At 41.8% G+C, this 22,679-nt stretch overlaps 2 protein-coding genes across 2 annotated transcripts in view; one reads left to right on the top strand and one right to left on the bottom strand.

Annotated features, from left to right (window-relative positions):
- Positions 1-15,375, bottom strand: part of tprn (taperin) — a 73,362-nt gene extending 57,987 nt beyond the window's left edge. The window contains exons 1-2 of the mRNA XM_055160012.1: positions 14,857-15,375; positions 11,380-13,158 (exon numbers count right to left, since the gene is read on the bottom strand). Coding sequence (XP_055015987.1) covers positions 11,380-13,158; positions 14,857-15,228 — 2,151 coding nt within the window. The 5' untranslated portion in view covers positions 15,229-15,375. The remainder of the gene's footprint in view (positions 1-11,379; positions 13,159-14,856) is intronic.
- Positions 15,376-16,739: 1,364 nt separating this feature from the next.
- Positions 16,740-22,537, top strand: LOC129410924 (GTPase IMAP family member 5-like). The gene is made up of 5 exons (XM_055160020.1): positions 16,740-16,832; positions 17,621-17,671; positions 21,337-21,989; positions 22,058-22,117; positions 22,359-22,537. Exons 1-4 carry the CDS (start codon positions 16,748-16,750, stop codon positions 22,061-22,063), a joined length of 795 nt encoding a protein of 264 aa, XP_055015995.1. The 5' UTR covers positions 16,740-16,747; the 3' UTR covers positions 22,064-22,117; positions 22,359-22,537.
- The last annotated feature ends 142 nt before the right edge of the window (positions 22,538-22,679 follow it).

Below are 22,679 nucleotides of genomic sequence, written 5' to 3'. Positions count from 1 at the left end.
GCAAAATCAGGGCGCGCGGCGGCGAGCACAGAGAAGGCAAACAAGCGAAGCTGCGAAATCAGAATTGAATGCAAGCATTATACGATATGTCAGAATACATATTGAGTTTAAAAAATATCGAGATATATTTAAAATATCGAGATATCGCCCACCCCTAGTAGAGATGTAGATGAAGCACTTTACTTTTAAAGAACGACTCAAACTGGATTAAGCACGTTGTTTTGTGGACTGAGGGTCATTATTTATGGACGACAAGTTCATGGGACAGACTTTGTGCATGAATTCCAGGAGGATCTCACTGCTGCACAAAATAACAACAGATTTTATAAAATATGATTCTGACGTCGCTTCTTCAGATCTGCTCTAAAAACAGGTCACAGATTTCCAGCGAGTCCGGTTAAATCGACACCACACTATACATGCTTGATGAGATTGGCGGGTCAAGCGGCTCAGAGGAGCGTAACCCAATAAAACGGACCCAGCGGAGGGTCTGCGGCTGGAGCGCGCTTTATCCCGGGGGACAGTGAACGCCACACGCAGCGCTCCCGTCCAAGTGGCTGTGTAAACACTGGCCCTAATCCACTTAGGCCCCGAGCGGGTCAAGTCGTGGACAGGCCCCGATTAAGGAGCTCTGACCAGGCACGAGTCCAGCAGGGAGCTTTGGCAGGACTTCGTCGGGACTAAACAGGCCCAGTCTACTCCAGGTACTTTGGGATTGCCAAGATTTGTTTTGGGGACCTAAATGCGGCACAGACGATGGGACAAAGCAGAGAGACAGTGTGAGATCTCGTGGATAAATAAAGACCAACAGGAACAGGAACAAAATAGTGTTTTTTACTAATTTGGTGAGGCTCCTAGTGTTGTAGTCAAAACCGCACTAATCGAGACCAAGACCAGTCCAAGACCACAGCGTCTAGAGACCGAGACAAGAACAAGACCTCTGGGGGTCGAGACTAAGACAAGACCAAGACTTTTAAAGGTTGAGACTGAGACAAGACCAAGACCTCTGAGGATCCAGTCCGAGACAAGACCAAAACCTCTGGGGGTTGAGACTCAGACAAGACCAAGACTTTTAAAGGTCGAGACCGAGACAAGACCAAAACCTCTGAGGGCTGAGACCGAGACAAGACCAAGACTTTTAAAGGTCGAGAATGAGACAAGACCAAGACTTTTAAAGGTCGAGACCGAGACAAGACCAAGACTTTTAAAGGTCGAGACCGAGACAAGACCAAGACTTTTAAAGGTCGAGACTGAGACAAGACCAAAACCTCCGAGGATCCAGACCGAGACAAGACCAAGACTTTTAAAGGTCGAGACTGAGACAAGACCAAGACCACAGTCCAAATGCACCTTCAAGACCAAATGCTTCGAGTGCTTCGAGATGGGACCAGGACCATAAAAAAGACCAAGACCAGTCTCGAGTACTACGATGCTACAGAATAAAATAAATAAATAAAAACAAAACACACATTTATTTATAAAAAGAGCCAGAGCTAACCAAAGTGCGACACAAACAACAATAAAAACCAGCACATGTACAAAATGAAATGATAAAGAAATGTCAGGGTAAAACTAACAACAACTAGCATGCTAACACACACATTCTGATTCTCTGACTGTAAAACGCTTTACTATAAACGCAGACAGAACACAGAAAAGGTTAAAAAAAATCAGAATCGTATGTATTTTAACAATGTCTCTGGGTCATTTCAGCATAAAATTGAACTCACAAGCCGTTCTCCATTTATTTCAGGATAAAAAAAAAAAAAAATACTGCCAAATGAAAAAGTAGGTCAGGGGAGTCATGATTTTTGTTGTTGTTTGTTTCGTTCACTCCTGAAACGCCAACATCTGCAGCGACAGCCCCCGCTAATTTTCGGATTTCACAACACGCAGTATTATCTCTGTGTACTGATTTGTTTACGGCTGCCATGGCAACGGGGCTCATTCTCTTGTGTTTGGAGTGTGTGTGTGTGTGTGTGTGAGTGTGTGTGTGTGTGTGTGTGTCATCATCTCAGCGTCTCATTTCACTATATCAACAAAGGAATGGTCAGACTGGTATCGACGCGAGGCTCAGGACATAAAAAGAAGAGTCAACAACGCTGGAACTTTGTGACTTTAAGAATCAAACGCAACACGCAAAACGTAAGTTATTTTTTTATTTTTCTTTCTTTCTTTTTTTTTTACTTCATTTGGCTCGAATCGGACAGGATATTACAGCAGGAAATGAGGGAGGAACATCGGGCAAAGCAGAAATAAACAATGAGCTGCCAAAACGAAGAGTAAAATGTGAAACGTGTAAAAGGAAACTAGAACTTTTAGAGGATTTTAACAAGTTTCTAAATGTTCCACAGTAAAGTTGTGATAATACTCCCTACAACTGTACAACAACTCATTGTTATGCAACAGATAATACTCCCTACAACTGTACAACTCACCCTTATGTAACAGATAATACTCCCTACAACTGTATAACAACTCACCCTTATGTGACAGATAATACTCCCTACAACTGTACAACAACTCACCCTTATGTAACAGATAATACTCCCTACAACTGTACAACTCACCCTTATGTAAACAGATAATACTCCCTACAACTGTACAACAACTCACCCTTATGTAACAGATAATACTCCCTACAACTGTACAACAAGTCACCCTTATGTAACAGATAATACTCCCTACAACTGTACAACACCTCAGCCTTATGTAACAGATAATACTCCCTACAACTGTACAACAACTCACCCTTATGTAACAGATAATACTCCCTACAACTGTACAACAACTCACCCTTATGTAACAGATAATACTCCCTACAACTGTACAACAACTCAGCCTTATGTAACATATAATACTCCCTACAACTGTACAACAACTCATTGTTATGTGACGGATAATACTCCCTACAAACATTAAAAAAATGCTTTTAAAGTTTTAAAGATATTTACTTCAACAATATAAACATTCTTTAAATTGTGTTAGTGCAACAAAAATAGGTTTAATGTCACACTGTGGAACATTCCAGGCAAAGCAAAAGGTTGTGTTTTAATCAGATCAGAACGTTCTAGAAGTTCTCAGGTGGACTTTGCGGAGGATTTGTTGACCTGGTTTATGGTTCGTATCTCTGTAATTACGGGGCCTATTCACATGAAACAAAACTGGCACAAAGTTCAGCGTCTTCACTGTCAGTAAAATAAACGAAAGTTCAAATTATTTTCTCGCAGCACCTTCAGAAAGCAGAGCCGTTGTTCAGTTGTGCATCTGTTAAAGCGGCTGGAGCTCTGGAACAACTGTACACAAGACCTAAAACTGCACCACAATCTTCCACTTTAAAAAGAATTTTAAACGTTTAAATCTGAGCAGAAACGTGAATCATGAGGCTTAGTTTGTGCTGTGGTTCTTTGCTGTTCTGTTACTGATTTGTTTGTTTCCTCTCGCTGTATTTATGAATGAACCAGTTTCAAAATGATGCTGTGACAAAGGAATAAAGAGTTTATAATCAGTCCGACAGCTTTTTCCGTTTGTGTTCGTTAAATATGAATAAACCTGTGACTGAAATAAATAAATCAATCCAATCAAATCAAACCTCAAAGAGTCAGTGTAAGTGTCATTAAAATGCACAAGTTCATTTTGGTTTAGAAAAATTATAAAGTTTAACTTTTGTTTAAAAGTTAAAAGGGTTTAAAGGTTTTGTAGGGAATCTTAATTTGACGGATGGTGCAGAAGATGATTGAGATTATTCTGTAAACCTTTTGTTTTTATTTATTTATTTATTTCATTTTTTTTTTAAATATGCGTATATATGTATACATTTTATATTTTTATGGTGTGTGTATATATGTTTATATTTAATGATATTTGGGTTGGGAAAAAAAAATGGATGGATGGCTATAACTTAATTTTCTGTTTTAACTGTTAGGTTGATCTGTAATTGTTTTTTTTTGTTTTTTGTTTGTTTGTTTGTTTTTTTGGTTTGTTTTTACGTGCATGAGTGATAGATTGTGTTGTTGTGCCTTTATAATGTACAAAACTAAATAAAAACATTGTTACAAAAAAAAAAATGTAATTCATATGGGAAAATATGTTTTTATTTAATATAAATATACAGCTATATTAATAATTTCATTTGGTTTGGTACCGTTGTCATCACAAATATAAAATAAAAGATCACATAAAGTCTCGTAACAATTGTAATTGTGAGACGTATTGTTCTAGTGTACGTGTGCTGTGTGCAGAGAGAAAGTGCATCAATCACACAGATTTCCTCCGATGTGACAGGCGGACACGAGGCAGCTCATTTTATTAGTACTTCTGTGTTTGTAAACCAAGATGGAGTGTCTAATTGTCTAATTGTATGTTTTATTTGTCCTGTAGTTTTCACGGTGTTTTAAGGTGTTTGTTAATAAATGCACCAGTACTTGAGAACCGTGTGCAGTGTCATTGAGGAGTTAGTCACACTGTCGTTCTATAATGGCACGAACTAGAGTTGGGCGGTATCCACATTTTGATACTGTTAAACCTTCTCAGGATTTTACTGGGGTTTACTGTATTACCATTTTACCAAAATGTATTAGTACGACTTTGGTAAACTACGAAGCCGCATCACTGTACCGTCTGTGTGTACGACCTGCAGATTTATAAGTTAGTCTTTATTGATATAACGCTTTTCACAGACATATGTCACAAAGATGCTTTACAGAGCATTTTTATAGCTTCATTATTCTTTTTCTCCACACCCGGTGATGGTAAACTACTATTATAGCCACAGCTGCCCTGGGGCGGACTGATGGAAGCGGGGCTACCATGCCAATCGGCGCCATCGGTCCCTCCGACCACCAACATCACTCACACACACACCACTTTCATAATGTGGGTGAAGTGTCTTGCCTAAGGACACAACAACAGTTTTTGCGACTGGCGTCTCCCTGTGGCTCCTGATTTTCCCAGTGTCTCCATCCAAGTCCTAACCAGACCCGACCCTGCTGAGCTTCTGAGATCTGACGGGATCAGGCTTTGACAAACTGGTCTGGCCTCTATATTATCATCTCTGAAAAGTTTCACATGAATCATCTCCAACACGACACAAACAGAACAGACTCACCATCAGCAGAACATCCTCTGTCACAGAAAGAACACTCATATTCCACTGAGTCGTGTCCTTTAGTCCGACAGAAGCTGAACCACATCAGCGACACAAGGAAAGAGCTGATGAAGGTCTGAGACAAGAGACTGAGGCAAGAGTTTTTTATCAGCTCTTATAGTTTATGCAAATGAGTCATGTGGTTTTAAGTTTAGTTTCTGTAAAACAAACAAATGTGGCCTGAAGACAAAATACTGCAAAATTGCAGAAGTAGGAAAAAAACTGAGGCACTCAGCATATTTTAACTTTATCTGCCATGTGGTATTAAAGGCTTTTAATTATTTTGTACGTTTTGCCTTTTTTTTTCCTACTTTGTATTTGAGACTGCTCCCTACACTGAAGAGCACCAAAAGGACAATTCTGCAAAATTTTTGCATATCCAAGTAGCACTCCTGCCCCGAAAGCTTTGAAAAAATTGCAGAAGTACTAGTATTTTTTTGGGACCCACTCACTTGAGGCCGGACTTGTCGTCTTGTCTCGGTCTCTTATGAGCATCACATGACAACAGAACGAAACTAATCGAACGTCGTCTCCCCACACAGTGAAAAAACCCATTATAGACACTATTAGTTTTAAATCGTGACGCATTAAACTGAAAACACAACCACACATTCATTTGTGCTGAGCAAACAAATGTAGGTGTCAATAAATTATAATATTACATGATGTCCTTACGCGCTGCAGATTTTTTTTTTTTAAATGACGGTAATGAAACTGATACCGCTGCTATTTTTTGATACCACAGGATGCTGTAATACTGTATTACCGCCCAACACCAGCAGGAACTATACATCTCTGGACTCAATATTTATCGTGTTTACATTTTCTTTGCAATAGTAGAGGAATTATTAGAGTTATTTCAGCTGTAATACGATAAAATTTCAGCCGCGGAGAGGTCAATAAGCGACTTCTATAGCTACAGCTGACATATCGTGTTTCCAGAGAGTTTATTTGCTGCTGACATTTGTTCAAAGCTGAAAGAACTTTAACCCATAAGATGATGAATATGAGAGGTTTGAGGAGTGGAGCCAATCCCAAACAAACAATGAGAAGCGCAACATTAGAGCATCATAGGTTTGGACATCTTGGAAAAAAAACAGCGAATCCCCCGAAGATTTACGTAGGCCCCGGGAACCTCCTTCGGAAATTATGACATAACCAAATTCTAGAGCTCGAACGCAACCAGAACAAGAAGAATAATTGACAGAAGCGGTTTTGGCAGCGTCACGTTCCCGGCTCCGCTCGCAGATTTTAACAGATTAGCGGGGAAAACGGAAAACTATAAGGGTAAGTCCGAGGAATGTTTGGCATCCGAGCTCCGACAGCACACGTGAAGGATTTATCAGAGGTCAAAACGCTGATAAACGGCGGCGCTTTTGCTTCGCCGCTGTGATTGCGAGCGGGGCACAGAACGGGAGAGGCGGGTTTTGTGTTACTGTGAAACCTGGAGTTATTTTTACAGCATGAGCCGGACATCGCGGCGTTCGAGCGTCCAAGAGAGAAACGCAAAACAAACCAAATGGAAGCTTTCTGGGCAGTGAGACGGTTTCAGAGCCATGTACAGATAGATTTTTCCCCGATACTGAGTGTTTGGAATCCAGAGAAACTGACGGCTGATAATCTCTGCTGATATTTTTGTACAGATATTATAATTTTGATTCTTTTTACAGCCTTGTTTTACTAAAGACTGGGTAAGAAAGAAGTGTAGTCGCATTTTGTGCACTGTCGTCTTTGAATTAAAATGCTGAAATAAAGCTTCATGCATATTCTTTAAAGGTGCATTGTGTAACTTTTCTGGTGGAGGCTCCGTCAAATGTTTTTCTCTATTGATATTACGGATGGGCGTGATTAGTCGACTCATCGAAAACTGATAACTAGGGATGTAACGATATCCAAATCTCTCGGTACGATATTTTCACGATTTACATCTCACAGTACGATATTTATCACAATATATCGTACCATTTTCCTTGACAGTGTAGTTTGACAAATGTACATAAATATTGGATCTGTATCAGTGTGATTCTGAAGTGCTGTATGTTTGTGAGTTTTCTCCTCGTCAAAACCCACAATGTCGACGAAACGTTCTGCATCGACAAAGACTCCTGCGCTCGCACCCAAAAGGCCGAGGAAGATGTAACTGTCGCACAAAAAGTTGGACTTCTGGACACGCTGAAGGAAGAGAGAAGTTACGCGGCTGTAGCAGAGTCCTGCACCGGGTCGGGTACCTGCGCGGACTCGGCGAATACGGGAAAATAGTCGCTGAAACGACACACGGGCAGGTCAGGACTGAACTAGAACTAAATCAGTGTGGGATGTTCATAACAACAAACAACAAAACTGACAATACGCTTCTTTTTCCTCTTAAAATGTCTTGACGAGACTTAATCCAAAGAACTAAGACTTAAAAGTGTTAGAACTGTTATTTCTTCTTGTCGTCTGCACTGAAATGAAGCAAAGGATCATGGTCTATGTAGTTCCTCTTTTTTTTAGCTGTTGCTGCACCATAACTCTTCATTTAAGCAAAGACACTTGTAATTCGATATATTGTGATGGTCCACGATATTATTGTGAGAACTTTGACGATACGATATCACGATATTTCGGTTATTATTACATCCGTACCACTGTTGGACAAGAGACTTTAAAACTGTAATGTGTTATTTATTTATGACTTGTTACTGTCATTTAAAAGTAATTAGTTACATTACAATATTACTGTGTTTAAAATGTAAAACACGACTATTACACGACTATTGCAGCACTTAAAGTTACTCTCAACAAATTAATTGCGAAGATGCTGAACTTTTGCGCCGTATATGGACTGAACCAGGACTGAACCAGAGCTGAACCAGGACAGAACCAGGACCAAACTAAGTCTAAACCATGACTGAACTGAGGACTAAACCAAGACTAAACTAGGTCTAAACTAGGTCTAAACCAGGACTAAACCAAGACTAAACCAGAGCTGAACCAGGACTAAACCAGGTCTAAACCAGGACTAAACCAGAGCTGAACCAGGACTAAACCAGGACTAAACCAAGACTAAACTAGGTCTAAACCAGGACTGAACCAGGACTAAACCAAGACTAAACTAGGTCTAAACCAGGACTGAACCAGGACCAAACTAAGTCTAAACCAGACTGAACTACTAAACCAAGACTAAACTAGGTCTAAACTAGGTCTAAACCAGGACTAAACCAAGACTAAACCAGAGCTGAACCAGGACTAAACCAGGTCTAAACCAGGTCTAAACCAGGACTAAACCAGAGCTGAACCAGGACTAAACCAGGTCTAAACCAGGACTAAACCAGGACTAATCTTGGACTAGACCTTAGTCAGGGTGTCTGCAAGGTGCGATCGGGCGTCAGCTCCGGTTTGCCCCGTGGAGCGTGGAGTTCTGCGCCGGTTCTTTCGCCCACGGTCACCTGACAGTCTACACGGGCGTGTCTCCGGCGTTTCACCGCTGCTGATATCACAGTGATTTTAGTAAATTTGTATGAAGAAAAACAAAAAACCCACCACTTCAACCCAGGTTAAAAATGCATTGTCAATCACGTTCATTTTTAATCGACAAACCAAATATAGGTTGCTGTGCATCACCTGAAGAGAGGAGGCTGAGTCTGGAGTCTCGGCCTCACAGTCCCACGTTTGGGCTCTGGCTCCTTTATAGACACTGTACCTCTCATATCAGTGTCCCGGGTATGATCGGGTTTTTGGCGTATCCTGGTTTCGTCATGGTGCATGCAAACACAGTTACTTCAACATAAAGTTGAGCGCACATGCTTCCAAAACACAAACACTTCTCAGTCTTTTCATCACAACAGAAGCTAAATAAATAAAGTGACCGACATAACCAAGCAATGTGTCATTTATAAACCTTTAAACTCTGAAATTTTATGATTTTGTCGACCTTTACACTTCGAAAATCATGTTCAAAGTAAACAACAATCTCTCATTACAGAAAATCTGAAATAGCCGATATGAGCTCAGAGGTACGGTTCATCAAAAAGAAAATCAGAACAAACATTAGGACATTTTGTAAATCTGTTAAAGTGGTAAAGCTCTGGAACAACTGTACAGAAAACCTAAATTTGTGCACCACTCTCTGCCTTATGTTTATTCTTTTACAGGTGGTTTAATGGCTCAAAAATACTGAGAGAAACTGAAACATCATCCACCAAACTACTACTATAAACTTATACAACAATAACACGTCAGCTTGTGAAGGTGATGCAATAACAAACAATATTCCTGCTAATTCGAGCTTTACACAAAACTCCCAGCTGCAGCCTCAACAAATACACAAGCCACTGTGGATTTAACCAGACTCATAACTCTAAACCTTTATCAAACAATATGTCCAACAGAAATGAAGGCGCTTTCATCCTCGGTTGCTTTAAATTGCACACACAAACATTGCTGACAGAGGAAAGAGGAGAGCACACATCATTTCACTGCAAAGCGGAACAACTCGCAAAGTCTCCAAACTAGACATTTATTATCCCGACTCTATAAAAGGTCCTGTATCCTGCAAGATCGCTTTAAGCTTTAAGGCGATATACTGTTGTTGCCTCATCAAAAACAAACCTGGAGTGCTGTTTTTGTTTCTTTTTTTTTGCATGTTTCGTATGTTTGAGAAACTCTTTATTATTACCGTATTTTTCGGACTATAAGTGGCACTTTCGTTTCAGATTCACACAGCTAAAACCTGGAACAGTTTTCCTGAACATGTGAGAGCGACTAGACTTTGACACTGTTTAAATCCAGACTCAAAACGGTTCTGAAACGGTTGAGAAGGAGAAGGACGAGGTTTTTGGCCTCACTGAAGCGAAGCACATCACCACTCACCACTCTTGGCTCCGTCTCCACATCCACACGTTCCTTTCAACGGACTGAACCACAAAACACCACGACCAAAAACCTCGTCCTTCTCCTTCTCAATCTCCTCCTTAAAACAAGTAAGTTGTTCATGTTCTGGCTCCGGTACGAGAGGAACTTTAAAATCTCCAGGTGCTCGATGCTGCGTCCATGTTTGGACAACTTCCGTAAACACAGAGCACGCTCGCTGCGGTTGACGTCGTCGTGTCTCCAGTTTGGGCCGTTTAAAGTAGAGCCCAACCGATATTGTCGGCCGATATGAGCACCTGGAGACATATCGGCTATCGGCTTATATGTTTGCTGATTGGGGTCGATATTTCACGTGGACATGTTATACCTTGTTATAAATTTTAGACTCTCTACATTATGTTCATTTAATCCAATTTACAGTCAGATTAATGTCCTAATATGTGGCTCCGCGTCAGTATTTATCTGCGGAGTCATTTGTGTGTGTGTGTCCGTACTGTCCCTGAACACACCACAGAGTCACGTGCCTTTGTTTACATCTGCAGAGACAGATCCATGTGCGCAACACTGACATTATTTTCTTTTTACGGACAATCGGTTTGAGTCTGGACTAAAAGGACATTTATTAGTGCAGACTTGTGATCTGAGAGGAGCCTGTGTGACTCTGAGTGTTGGAAACATGTCGACTTGGAAGCTACTTTTGGTCATTTGTTATTAGCGATTAGCTGCTGTAGCTCTCACACATAAACAGGCTGTTTCCTATTGGTCTATTGTAAAGTGACTATATTGGCCGTATTTTTGTTACTGGACGTGCATTGATATGTAAATGAGCTGTGAACAGAGGTGTGAATTATCGACATTTGCGCATATAATTAATTACAGCGGCGCGCAGCATTTACGGCTAAAGGCTAATAGCAGTAGTTTATTTTCTTTACTCGCTGCTAGAATGTGATTCAAAAATGCCATTAGGTCGACCTACTGTCTGTAAATATGACGTAAAGAGGCATAAGAACAATAAATATCGCCTAAATAAACCCAATTTAAAATCCACTAGAGCCAAACCTACATTTTTTAAACAATTCAAGATTTACAGCGAATTTTTTCATCACTAAATATATCGGCAGCTCCAACTTCCATTATATCGGTTTCATATCGGCCACAACAAAATCCATATTGGTCGGGCCCTAGTTTAATGTTCACACTGGAGATCACATACAAGTCGCATTTAATTGGAAATGTGAACGGCCTCGCAAAAACATTGGATTTCACAAAAAAAATCCAAACTGAGCGTTCAGCCCTGCAGTCTGAGCGTAGCCACAGAGTAGATCAGAAAACAGCGTAATACTGAACCTTTAAATATAAAAACCACATGTTGTGCTTCTTACCTTTTTACCCGTGGAGCCCGTCTTGACCAGGCAGGACTTGGCGAGCGACAGATATCCCCCGATCACCTCGATCTCCTCCACCGCCGGGTAGCGCTTCTTCAGGAGGGTGCCCAGCTGCGAGTAGGGGGCCTGGGGAGGAGGAGCGGCGCCCGGCGCAGCCTCGGCCGGCGCGTCTGCCTGGGGCTCGGGGGATCCGGACGCGGGCTCCGTCTCCGCCCGCCGCTTGGGCACCACCGTGAACGTGTTCCCCTTCCGCCGCTGCACCAGCGGGCTAGGGGCCGGCACTCTCTGGGGCGGCTCCACCTCGATGTCGTCGATGTTTGTGACGGGCAGGTGGTCGGTCGCGGGCGGCGTCGCCATGCTGGGGGACAGGGGCGGGGTCACCGGCGTGCGTGGAGACGGAGGAGGCGAGGTCAGCGCGGGAGGGGAGGCGACGGGGGGCGGGCTGGACGGGGCGTGGGACGGCGATTCCTGCTTTTGTTCGTCCCGTTTCGGAGGCGGCGTTTTGGGGAAAGTGACAGGAATCGAAACCGGTTTTGCCACCGGTTTGGTAGGAGAAGGTGGAGATTTTGGAATGGCCGTAGATGTTTCCAGGTCAATTTGTGCGGGCGTTTTGGGAATTTCATTGGATATACTTTTGAGAGGAGATTTAAGCAGCGGCGTGGTTTTCGTAAAGTCGTTTGCCGTGGCTGTGGACGTTGGGGATGTTGGCACTCCGGTAGCGCTTCCTGCAGCTACTCTGTGAGACGGTGAAGATTTAACCGGACCGGCTGGAACTGGACTAGCAGCGGAAGAGTTTGAAGTCGCAAGTCTCCGTTTGGGAATAACCGTGAAGGAATTTTTGGACTGGAGCCGCAAATTGGCCAAGGCTCTAGCTTGCGTGTCGTTGTCGGGAATTCCGGCAAGATCCGGTTTGGGTGAGGGACGAATCTCGAAGTCCGGAGTGGCGCGGAGCGTTTTGGACGGGCTGGACTCGGCACGGGCACGGCGGGTTTCCGGAGAACATGGCACCTTGGGTTTGGGGTCGGCACTGCTGTCCCACTCTCGCTCCCTCGTGGGCTTCGACGGCCGGCCGTCCGTTTCATCTTTCGAGGGACTACCGCCGTCTTCGAAGCGTTGGCGAAAGGAATGCACCGAGTGGTTGGGAGTCCGCTGGGGGCTTTCCGGTTCGGCCTTTGGTTTGGACGCGCCCGGACTCTGGAAGACCGGGGTTGCTGGTTCGAATCTGGGCTTTGGCACCACGTCTGGCTTGGACCAAGATCTGGGCCGGCTGCTGGCGCCGCAATCCAAGTCCAGCAGGTTCTCCGTGCTGTGGGACTTCTTCTGCAGCTTTCCGTAGTTGCTGTCGAACTTCTGCAACATCCGACTCACCCTGCCCTGGCTCTCCACTTGGGTGTCGTACGCCTGCAGCTCGTGATCGGGCCGGCCCAGGGTGCTCAGGTTTTCCTCGCTCTTGCTTAACGTGGTGTCATAAATCACCACTTCCTTGGCCCTTATCTCGGTCACAGCACTCCCGCGCCGGTCCAAAAGGTCATTCAAAGAGCTGTACGTGCTCACGCCGTTCGGCTGCCACTTGGAGCCCTCTCCGTCCGGCATGTACTCCGGGTCGGACTCGATGATGATGATGTTCTCGGCCCTGATCGTGCGTATGCCTGGGACGCTGCCGTAGAGCTCCAGGATGTGCTGGACGGGCCGAGCTGCGTTCTCTCGGTCCTGACGTCTCCTCCGCTCCTTCTCCAGTTTGATGAAGGGGTTTTCCTCCAAAGGTCCAAGACTCTCCTAAAAAAACATCACGACATAAAAAAGACACTGTAAAGTATTTCATTTGACACGGAGACTTGTAAAACTAAATATTCTCTTGGTGAATGAAAAGAAAGAAAACCACTTAAACTAAAGAATTAAAGCACAATTTTTGTATTAATAAGTAAATAAATCCACAATAATTTGAGACACAACATGAACTCATTCCCAAAACAGATTTTACGCCGACAAAGTCAGGACGAAAATGGTGAGAATAATTCAGAAATGGAAAGTCTGCATTTATAATAGTCAGTGTTGGGGAGTAACAGATTACAAGTACCAGAGTTATGTAATCAGAGTACAAATGATGAGTAACTGTATTCAGTTACAGTTACTGTTTCAGTGAGTGGTAATTGGATTACAGTTACTTTGCTGAAATAAATGGATTACACAGTGGGATTTTCCTGTTTTCACATTTTGGGCTAAACCAGGACTAAACCAGGTCTAAACCAAGTCTAAACCAGGTCTAAACCAGGTCTAAACCACCCAGGTCTAAACCAAAACCAGGTCTAAAACCAGGACAAAACCAAAGTCTAAAACCAGGTCTAAACCAGGTCTAAAACCAGGTCTAAACCAGGACCAAAACCAGGAAAGTCTAAAACCAGGTCTAAAACCAGGTCTAAAACCAGGACAAAACCAGGACAAAACCAGGTCTAAACCAGGTCTAAACCAGGACTAAACTATGTCTAAAACCAGGACTAAACCAGGACTAAACCAGGACTAAACCAGGACTAAACCAGGACTAAAACCAGGACTAAACCAGGTCTAAAACAGGTCTAAACCAGGTCTAAAACCAGGACTAAACTAGGTCTAAAACCAGGACTAAACCAGGACTAAAACCAGGACTAAACCAGCACTAAAACCAGGTCTAAACCAGGACTAAAACCAGGACTAAAACCAGGACTAAAACCAGGACTAAAACCAGGACTAAAACCAGGACTAAACCAGGACTAAAACCAGGTCTAAACCAGGAATAAACCAGGACTAAACCAGGTCTAAAACCAGGACAAAACCAGGACTAAACCAGGTCTAAACCAGGACTAAAACCAGGTCTAAAACCAGGACTAAACCAGGACTAAAACCAGGACTAAACCAGGACTAAACCAGGTCTAAAACCAGGACTAAACCAGGTCTAAACCAGGGCTCAACAGACAATTTGAAGAAAACAAACATGAATTTTCAGGATGTGGTTGGTTCATTCATGTCGTTTTAAAAAACATGAAAATATCAAGTAATCCAAAGTATTCAGATTACATTACTCACTTTAAGTAATTTAATGGATTACGTTACAAACTACATTTTGGTGTATGTAATCTGTAATCTGTAGGGGATTACATTTTAAAATAACCTTCCCAACACTGACAATAGCTTTGAAGCAGCCTGACGTTAGAATATCTTGTTCGATTTGTGTTTTGCAGAGTGAATAAAAAAATAAAAAATCATAATAAAACACAACTCCGGGCCTCTTCATTTGCCTCATTTTAAACTAGTTTCGTAGTGTCACGTTTCATTCTGTAGGCCACAGCTACAAGAAGCCATCCCTGACCCCTCGGGAACACCGCCGTGCGCCCCTCTTTATCCTCCCTGCGCGTTCCCTGGAAATGTTCCGTACTGTGGCCCGTGTTCCCAGCTCTCCCGGGGGAAGGGAGGGGGGGAGGATCGTGGCGCGGATCGTACCTGAAGCACCAGACTCTCCTCTCCATCTTCCTCCTTCGATGTCGCCCTCTCCGCGGTGCTGTGTCGTGTTTCTTTGTTGTTTCCGAAGTGCTGGTTGGCCGTGGTGATGGTGTAATTTCTCCCGTTTCCACCTCCACCTCCGCCGCCTCCACCGTCTTGTTTGGAGCCATTGACAACCGCGGCGCTCCCGTTGTGCCGCTGGTGGCCCGCCGCGCCGGGGCTCGCCTCTCCGGCTCCCGTCGCTCCAGCCGCGCCGCCCTTCGCCCTCCTCCTCTCCAAGATCTCTCGCTTCCAGGCCGGCATCCTGGGGCTCTCCTGTCCGGGCTCCTGGTCCTGGCGGAGGACGCGGATCTCGCCTCCGCCGCCGGACATGGTCGGTCAGAGCGTCCCTTGCGCGCGATGGACACGGGGCGGTTTCGTGTAGGGGGAATCGACGCAAACGCCCGGCTCCGCGTGAAGCTCCGGATCACCGCTCGCTCGGACACATCCTCCCCCCGTCTCCGGAGCCTCTGCCGTCGGTGTGCCCTGCGCTCTCTGCCGCCGCACGCCGCCCCACAGCTCCGCAGCAGAGCCCCGTCTGCGCGCTCATTGGTCCGCCGGAGGAGAGCCACGCCCACGGGGACACGGAGATAAACGGGACGCGTAACGCCACCTGCCGGACGAAGCGCGTGCTGCGGTCTCCTGAGAATGTCCTGAAACTTGTGCATCTGTTCTGGAATTGTCAAACTGTAGTAATTTTTTGGCAGAAATTGTGTGACTATATTCATAATTACATTGATAAACTCTTTATTTTGCATTGGAGGAATGTATTGTTTGGCTTGTTTGATTCTCATTTACAAAAAAGTTCTACCTAATTAATCTCTTATTATTAATGTAAAAGTATCATATCCAGTCGTGTAACTTTTCTGGTAAAAGGCTAAACCTTTGTTGCTTTCTATAATAGTTTCAGACAATACATTCTTTCAATTAAATTTTCTGAGAAACAGAAGGCGTCGATACTGTAGAAATCTGTACAGCTTTGAATGTTTTCACTTGAACTCTGACCCCCCCTCCCTTTCTTTTTTATTATTACTTTACTTATTATTTATATTACTTGTAAATTTTGTACGATGCAGTTCTTGAATGTAAAACACAGTTCTTTGTACACTGCTTTATTTTTTAATAAAAAAAAAAAGTGGTCTCCTGCTCGTACACACAAACCTTTTGGAATGACATATATTTTTGTTTGTGAATAGAAAGCTTGATACGAACCTAAAATTTACACAAAACATGTAGGCTACTCTTTGCAAAATGTCTTGTCTATTGCTACAAAAAAAAAAAAATTAATAATTAATATAATAATAATAATAAAATATTAGTATTTAATTAAAACAAAAAAAAACAAGCTAAATGTGTTTTTGAAACGTATTTTTAAAAGTCTGCATAGAAAAGTGTGTTTTGGAAATGTATTTTTTATTAATTTATTTATTTTTTTAAGTCTATATAGAAAATTGCTAAATATTAGTATGTTATATAAAAGCTAAATGTGTTTTTAAAGCGTATTTTAAAAATTCTATATAGAAAAAATGCCAAAAAAATTGTATATTATATAAAAGCTAAATGTGTTTTTGAAACGTATTTCAGGGGGAAAAAAAGTCTATATAAAAATGCAAAATATTAGTATGTTATATAAAAGCTAAATGTGTTTTTGAAACGTATTAAAATAATAATAATTTAAAAAGTCTATATAAAAATGCGAAATATTAGTACGTTATATAAAAGCTAAATGTGTTTTTGAAACGTTAAAAAAAAATAAAAATAAAAAAACTCAAAAAGATATTAATCTCGCGATATCTCCGGATTTGCGTGCGGGAGCTAAAAACCTGGCACCTCCTTGTGGTAAACAAAACGCATGATGCTCCCTTTCATTTTCATCATCACTTCACGTGATTATTTTAAGATGCAAGCCACGGTCAAAGATTTGATTTTTCTCTCAGGTAATTATACATAATCTAATGTAAATTAAGACACATGTTGTTTATTCTATGTTTATGGTGTTTTATATTATAGCTTACTCATTTAGCAAACGGTTGTTGTTAAGTTTTTTTTGTTTTGTTTTTTGTCGTAAAGTTCGGAAATTGTAAAGCTTTTTAGTGTTTGTTTTTGTGTAGGCTTCAGCCTCAATTTTTAAGTTAGCACGGTTATTTCTCACTTGAATGTTACAAATAGGCTATACGGAAAAAAAACAAAAAACAAAAACAAGCCAAGAAATATGTCTATGCACCAAATTTCGTTTTCAAGAGAATAAGTTAAGTGTGCAAGGAATTTCTGCACTTCCTCTTCCCAGTTTAGACTAATGTCTACATAATCGTGAAAGAGTTCTGATTTCCTTTTTTTTTTTTTTCTTTTTTTTTTTTTTTTTTTTTTTGGTATTTACTGTAACATTGCTTATGTAAAACACACGTACATTTTTTTCCCTCATAATTAGATCCCAGATTTGAAACCATGGCATTACATGGTGAGTATTCATGAAAGCAAATCAGCAAGACAGCAAACTTATTTTATCTTATTTTAGTCTAAATGGAAGTGTTTCCGTTAGACAGCTGAATGGATGTTTGATTTATAATAAACTCCCCTACATTTCTTCTCAATAACACAATTATTCTTTCTTTCTTGTCACTGTCACCCGATCACAGCACACTGTTTTTGTCTTTCTACCAATCACATTCTTCACAGCTCTTTAATAATGTAATGTGATTGAATGAATCATTTCTCTCTTTTGCAGATGTCTCACCCTTGACCCGCAGATGGAGCTATGAGTTTTTTCCACCAGACAGTGAGTTGAACTAAACATTTCAATCTACCCCTTCCTCTCAGTATCTGATCTTGTAATAGAGACTTTGCACCGTCACGTGACCCCATGGCAACGGTAACTACGCCGCCATGACACCGGGCACGCTGTCATTGACTTCAGCAGCATCGGAGAAACATGGGCAGGTTTTGTTGTGTATTTGGTTGTTCTAGACTCTCTGAAAAGGGATAAAACGATAAAAAGAGGCAGATTATGTCTAGAGAACATAAACTGCGAAGAGATTTCCTACGGTACCATCAAGACACCCGAAGTTTCATCAAGGTATTTGCTATTTAAATTGTTTCATAGTTTATTTAATGAAAGAAGCACATTTACTGAACTAAAATTTCATTAATTTATCCAGGAAAACCCGCACTAGTTTATGATTCAACGAACCCACACTGGGCTCCTGTGATCAACACGACGCACGAGTCGAAGAGTCTGTGAGCCGAACCTCGAAAGAATCGACCATGAAAAGATCCTCATGAATGTTAGAAAGATCTAGAAGACATAGTTGTGGATAAGCAAGACAATAAAGAAAACATGGGTCCTACAACGAGTGACATGTTTATATGTGCGCTGGAAGATACAGTTTCTTCTGCCACTCACACTGCAAATGTTTTCTTTTTACATTTTAGTTCAGTAAATGTGCTTCTCTCATTAAATAAACTATGAAACAATTTAAATAGCAAATACCTTGATGAAAGTGACGTGAGTGTGTCCTGATGGTACCATAGGAAATATCTTTGCGGTTTATGTTCTCTAGACATAATCTGCGTCTTTTTTTCGATAATTCCCTTGTTTGAGCCTCTGATGAGTCATTTCCAGAGGAACAGTGAAGAACAAATCATTTTATCCCTTTCAGAGAGTCTAGAACAACCAAATACACAACAAAACCTGCCCATGTTTCTCCGATGCTGCTGAAGTCAGTGACATAGTGTGCCCGGTGTCGTGGCGGCGTAGTTACCGTTGCAATGGGGCCATGTGATGGTGCAAAGTCTCTATAGTCGTTAAATTCTCATAGACTGACTGAGTTGTGTTTCATTGGTTTACCAGAGAAGTACTGGCAACAAACTGCTGCACTTGTCTCTCGCTTTGTGTATAAGATAAGATTTGCCTTTATTAGTCCCACAGTGGGGAAATTCCAATGTTGCAATGCACAATTCAAAAACGGCAGGAAAATGGTAACATGCAATAAAACAAGATAATAGATAATGGCTTAAAAATAATTTTAAAATAGACTTAAAAATAGACTCTAATGTAACACACTGTTTCGGTGGAGCAAAAATATAAAATACCAAAAAAAAGTATTATGTACAATAAAGTAACAGTGCAGCAGTAAAGTGACTTCAGTATATTATAATGTTATTTACAGTAATATGACTGTAGTAGTATGCATTCTTCCTTTCTGGTGGTCGGCACTCCACCTGCTCGTCTCCATGAAGATATATTAATAAATGATAAGAAGTTGGTCTAGTTTTAGAAACACAGGATGGATCCATCATCTTGATCTAGATCGAGGTATAAGAGAGATAAGCAGTAACTGATAGGCATCAGAAATAGGTAAGTCTAAAATAAACAGAGATAACAACCTGGTCCCCGTGAGGCATCGGTGGGTCAGTTCATCAGCACAGAAGCAGTTTATGAGGAGTCCAGCCCATATGACATGATCATTATATCCACAATGCAATGTGTGTGTCTGTACAGGCCCATGAACATTTGTGTGATATCGGCCACACATGAGAATGTCTGTGTTTACTTTTTCTGACATTTTGAGACCCTCCCGTTGCTCGAGCTCGATCCTTCGCGCCGTTATGACCAAAAACGTGCATTTGACCTTGGTTACCTTGACCTTCCAGTGTGCCCCGGTTATGTGTGTGCCAACTTGTGTGATGATTGGGTGAATATTTTAGACCGCAGATGGTTCAGAAATTGCCGAAATTGCCTTTATCCTTTATAATGGGGTGACCTTTCAATTGAACTGTGTGACCTCAAATGACCTCACCAAACTTTTTTTTGCGGCATCGGGCACGGGGGCTTGACCCATGTACCAAATTTGGTGACGATCAGTCCATAAATGGCAAAATTATCGCAGGTGGACACACATAAATACACAGGGTGAATATAAAACCTGGTCAAACCTTTGGGGACCAGGGAATAATTGAGCCAAAGGTGTGTAACAGCCAAGGTGACGAGTAGAGGAATGCATCTGCTTTTTATACTTGAGCTGGTGAGTGTCAATAGACTGTCTAGAAGAGCTGCAACTGTGGTGAGTGATAAAAACTGCAGTAAGTGCTAACATACGCCTTCAAACAAACATGGACACACAAGAACAAGTGGAACAGTTAAAGCCAAACTTTAGAATATTCCAGGTGACACTACCATTTAATCATGAAGCAGTTGTGCCACCACCAGGCCAAGTTCTACGTTACTACTAGGTCTGTCACAATAAATATATAGACTTGTTGTCAAAAGTCTGATCTCGTCAGATCTCAGAAGCTCGGAGGTCGGGCCTGGTCAGGACTTGGGTGGGAGACACTGGGAAAATCAGGAGCCACAGGGGGTGCCAGTCGTTAGTCCTTAGGCAAGACACTTCACCCACATTGCCCAGTATGAAAGTGGTGTGTGCGTGAATGTTGGTCGTGGTCAGAGGGACCAATGGTGCAGTTTGGCAGCCGCGCTTCAGTCAGTCTGCCCCAGGGCATCTGTGGCATATAAATAGTGTCTTACCGATATGTCTGTGAAAAACTCTATATAAATATAAACTTTCTTACTGTAACAATGCACATCCAAAATATTTTTTATAGCAAAAATATGGAACAACCAAGTTAGTCCCAAAATATCTGCACTTATAGATGCACAAACTTTCCATAACAAAACCCAAATGTTAATAATTTGTTTACATTAAATGGAACCCAATTTATTATTTATTATCATAATTTGTTATTATTTGCAGTTATTTAAAAAATGAAAAGAAGTTTCATAGTGACAACTCACTTTGCTAACCCTGCATCCTATTCTATGATCTCCATATGAAGGATGACTAAATGTGAATTTTTGCTGCTTGTAAATAGTAAATGGTCACATTTTTATATTGTGCTTTTCCACCTTCAAAGCACTCAAGGCACTTTACATCAAGGAACCACTCACCCATTCACACGCACTAGTGTACGCAGACACTGGGGTCAAGGTGTCTTGCCCAAAGACACAACTACAACATTCATAGGTGGGAGCTGGAATCGCATCGCCAGCTCAGTGCATCTTACTGCTCTACCAATAATGTTTACTCCTAGAGTGGGGATTTCAATTGCCATATTGAACAAAAAGCCATTTGCAACTGTGCTGCCATGGGAACATCCAACATTTGTCATAGAAAGACAGATTTTGGTTCACTGACGATGAAAAAAAAAAAGAAAAGTTGACCATAAACCATTGAAATTTGGTGCACATAAAGCCATTGAGGACATATCGCTGACCTCAACCATGTCAGAAAATTGGAACAAATGGAATAGTATAGTGTTTATGCAGAATTTGGGAGGAGTGGTGAACGAGAGGCAGGATCTTTGCAGAGGCATGTACCTCAGTTGCAAGGGGTGGCGATGGCCTCTAATGTCCGCTTGTGACTTTAATAATATTTGTTCTCATTTCAGTGTCTGAGCTGAGGGTGGTTCTACTGGGGAACTGCTGGACACAGAGATGCTTGGTGGGAAACCTTTTACTGAGTGAAGACATTTTCAACATGAGCGCAGAGTCACAGTCATCAAAAAAAAGCAGTGGACCATTGACGGACAAAAAAATCACTGTCATCAACACACCAGACCTTCTCCACCCTGACTTCACTGAAGAGGAGCTGAAAAACAAGATAGAAGAGTTTGCAGATGCCTCAGAGCCTGGGCCCCATGTGCTCCTGCTGGTCCTTCAACCTGAAGACTTCACCTCACAGCAGCAGCAGAGGCTCCAGAAAGTGTTAGAGATGTTCAGTGAAAACTCGTTTGATCATTCAATGGTGCTGATCTCCACAGACAGAGAAGAAAGTGTCACGTACACAGAGAAAACACCCTTAGGACAAATGATCAGGAAATGCAGATATAGGTTTATGTGGATGAAGAACTGTACTGAAGAAGAAGAAGAAAGAGGGGTTAAGGACTTTAAATTTGCAGAGTTGTTTTCACGACTGAGTCAGATTGTCAAAGAAAATCAGGGCCATAACTTGACCTATGAAGATTTGAAGATCCCTCTGCTGCTCCTCACACCAGGGACCAGGAGGCAACAGGCAGCATCATGGCAGAGGTTCAGAAAGCTGGTACGTGGAGAAACTAATCATTGTATTATTTGGTTTAATATCAACATTTAAATGTATTTTTTCTTCAGGACTGACAGCACAGGATCCAACAAAAAGCAACGTCTCAGAAACAAGTCATGTTACAGCTGGTAAGATGCAAGTACACTTTTTTTTTAAACAAAAATATTATTTACTATTAGTAATATATAATGACAACAACATTAAAATTCATTGTTACTAAAAATCCTAAAGTTTGTTTTCTGCCTTCCTGTACTACAATGTTAATCACGTGAAAGAAACAAAACACACCTGACATTACTCAGTCTCTACAGCTACCAACCACTATGCATATGCATATCACTGCTAATAGTCTTTGTTTTTCTCCCACAGATTTAGAACTTCGTATTCTCTTGTTTGGAAAAAGTGATGACAAAAGAAAGTTTTAAGTCAGTTTATCACCAATAAGAAGAGCAGCCAAAAAGTGGAGCATGGGGAATGGAGAGGAAATCAGCTCACAGTGGTGAAAACTGCAGACCTCTTCAAAATGTCTGTGGAAAAGTTGAGAGAAGAAATAAAGAAATGTGTGTCCATGTGTCATCCAGGACCAAACGTTCTCCTGCTGCTGGTGAAGCCCTCTGATTTCACTGAAAACGACAGACAAACACTCAAGTTCATCCTGACAATGTTGGGTCCAGATGCTTTTAAACACTC

This window comes from Boleophthalmus pectinirostris, unplaced genomic scaffold, assembly GCF_026225935.1.
Source record: "Boleophthalmus pectinirostris isolate CB_2022bp ecotype Guang Dong unplaced genomic scaffold, ASM2622593v1 HiC_scaffold_2826, whole genome shotgun sequence".
Taxonomy (NCBI): domain Eukaryota; kingdom Metazoa; phylum Chordata; class Actinopteri; order Gobiiformes; family Gobiidae; genus Boleophthalmus; species Boleophthalmus pectinirostris.
Note: the sequence above shows the minus strand (reverse complement) of the source record. Positions and strands in the feature narration are given on the sequence as shown.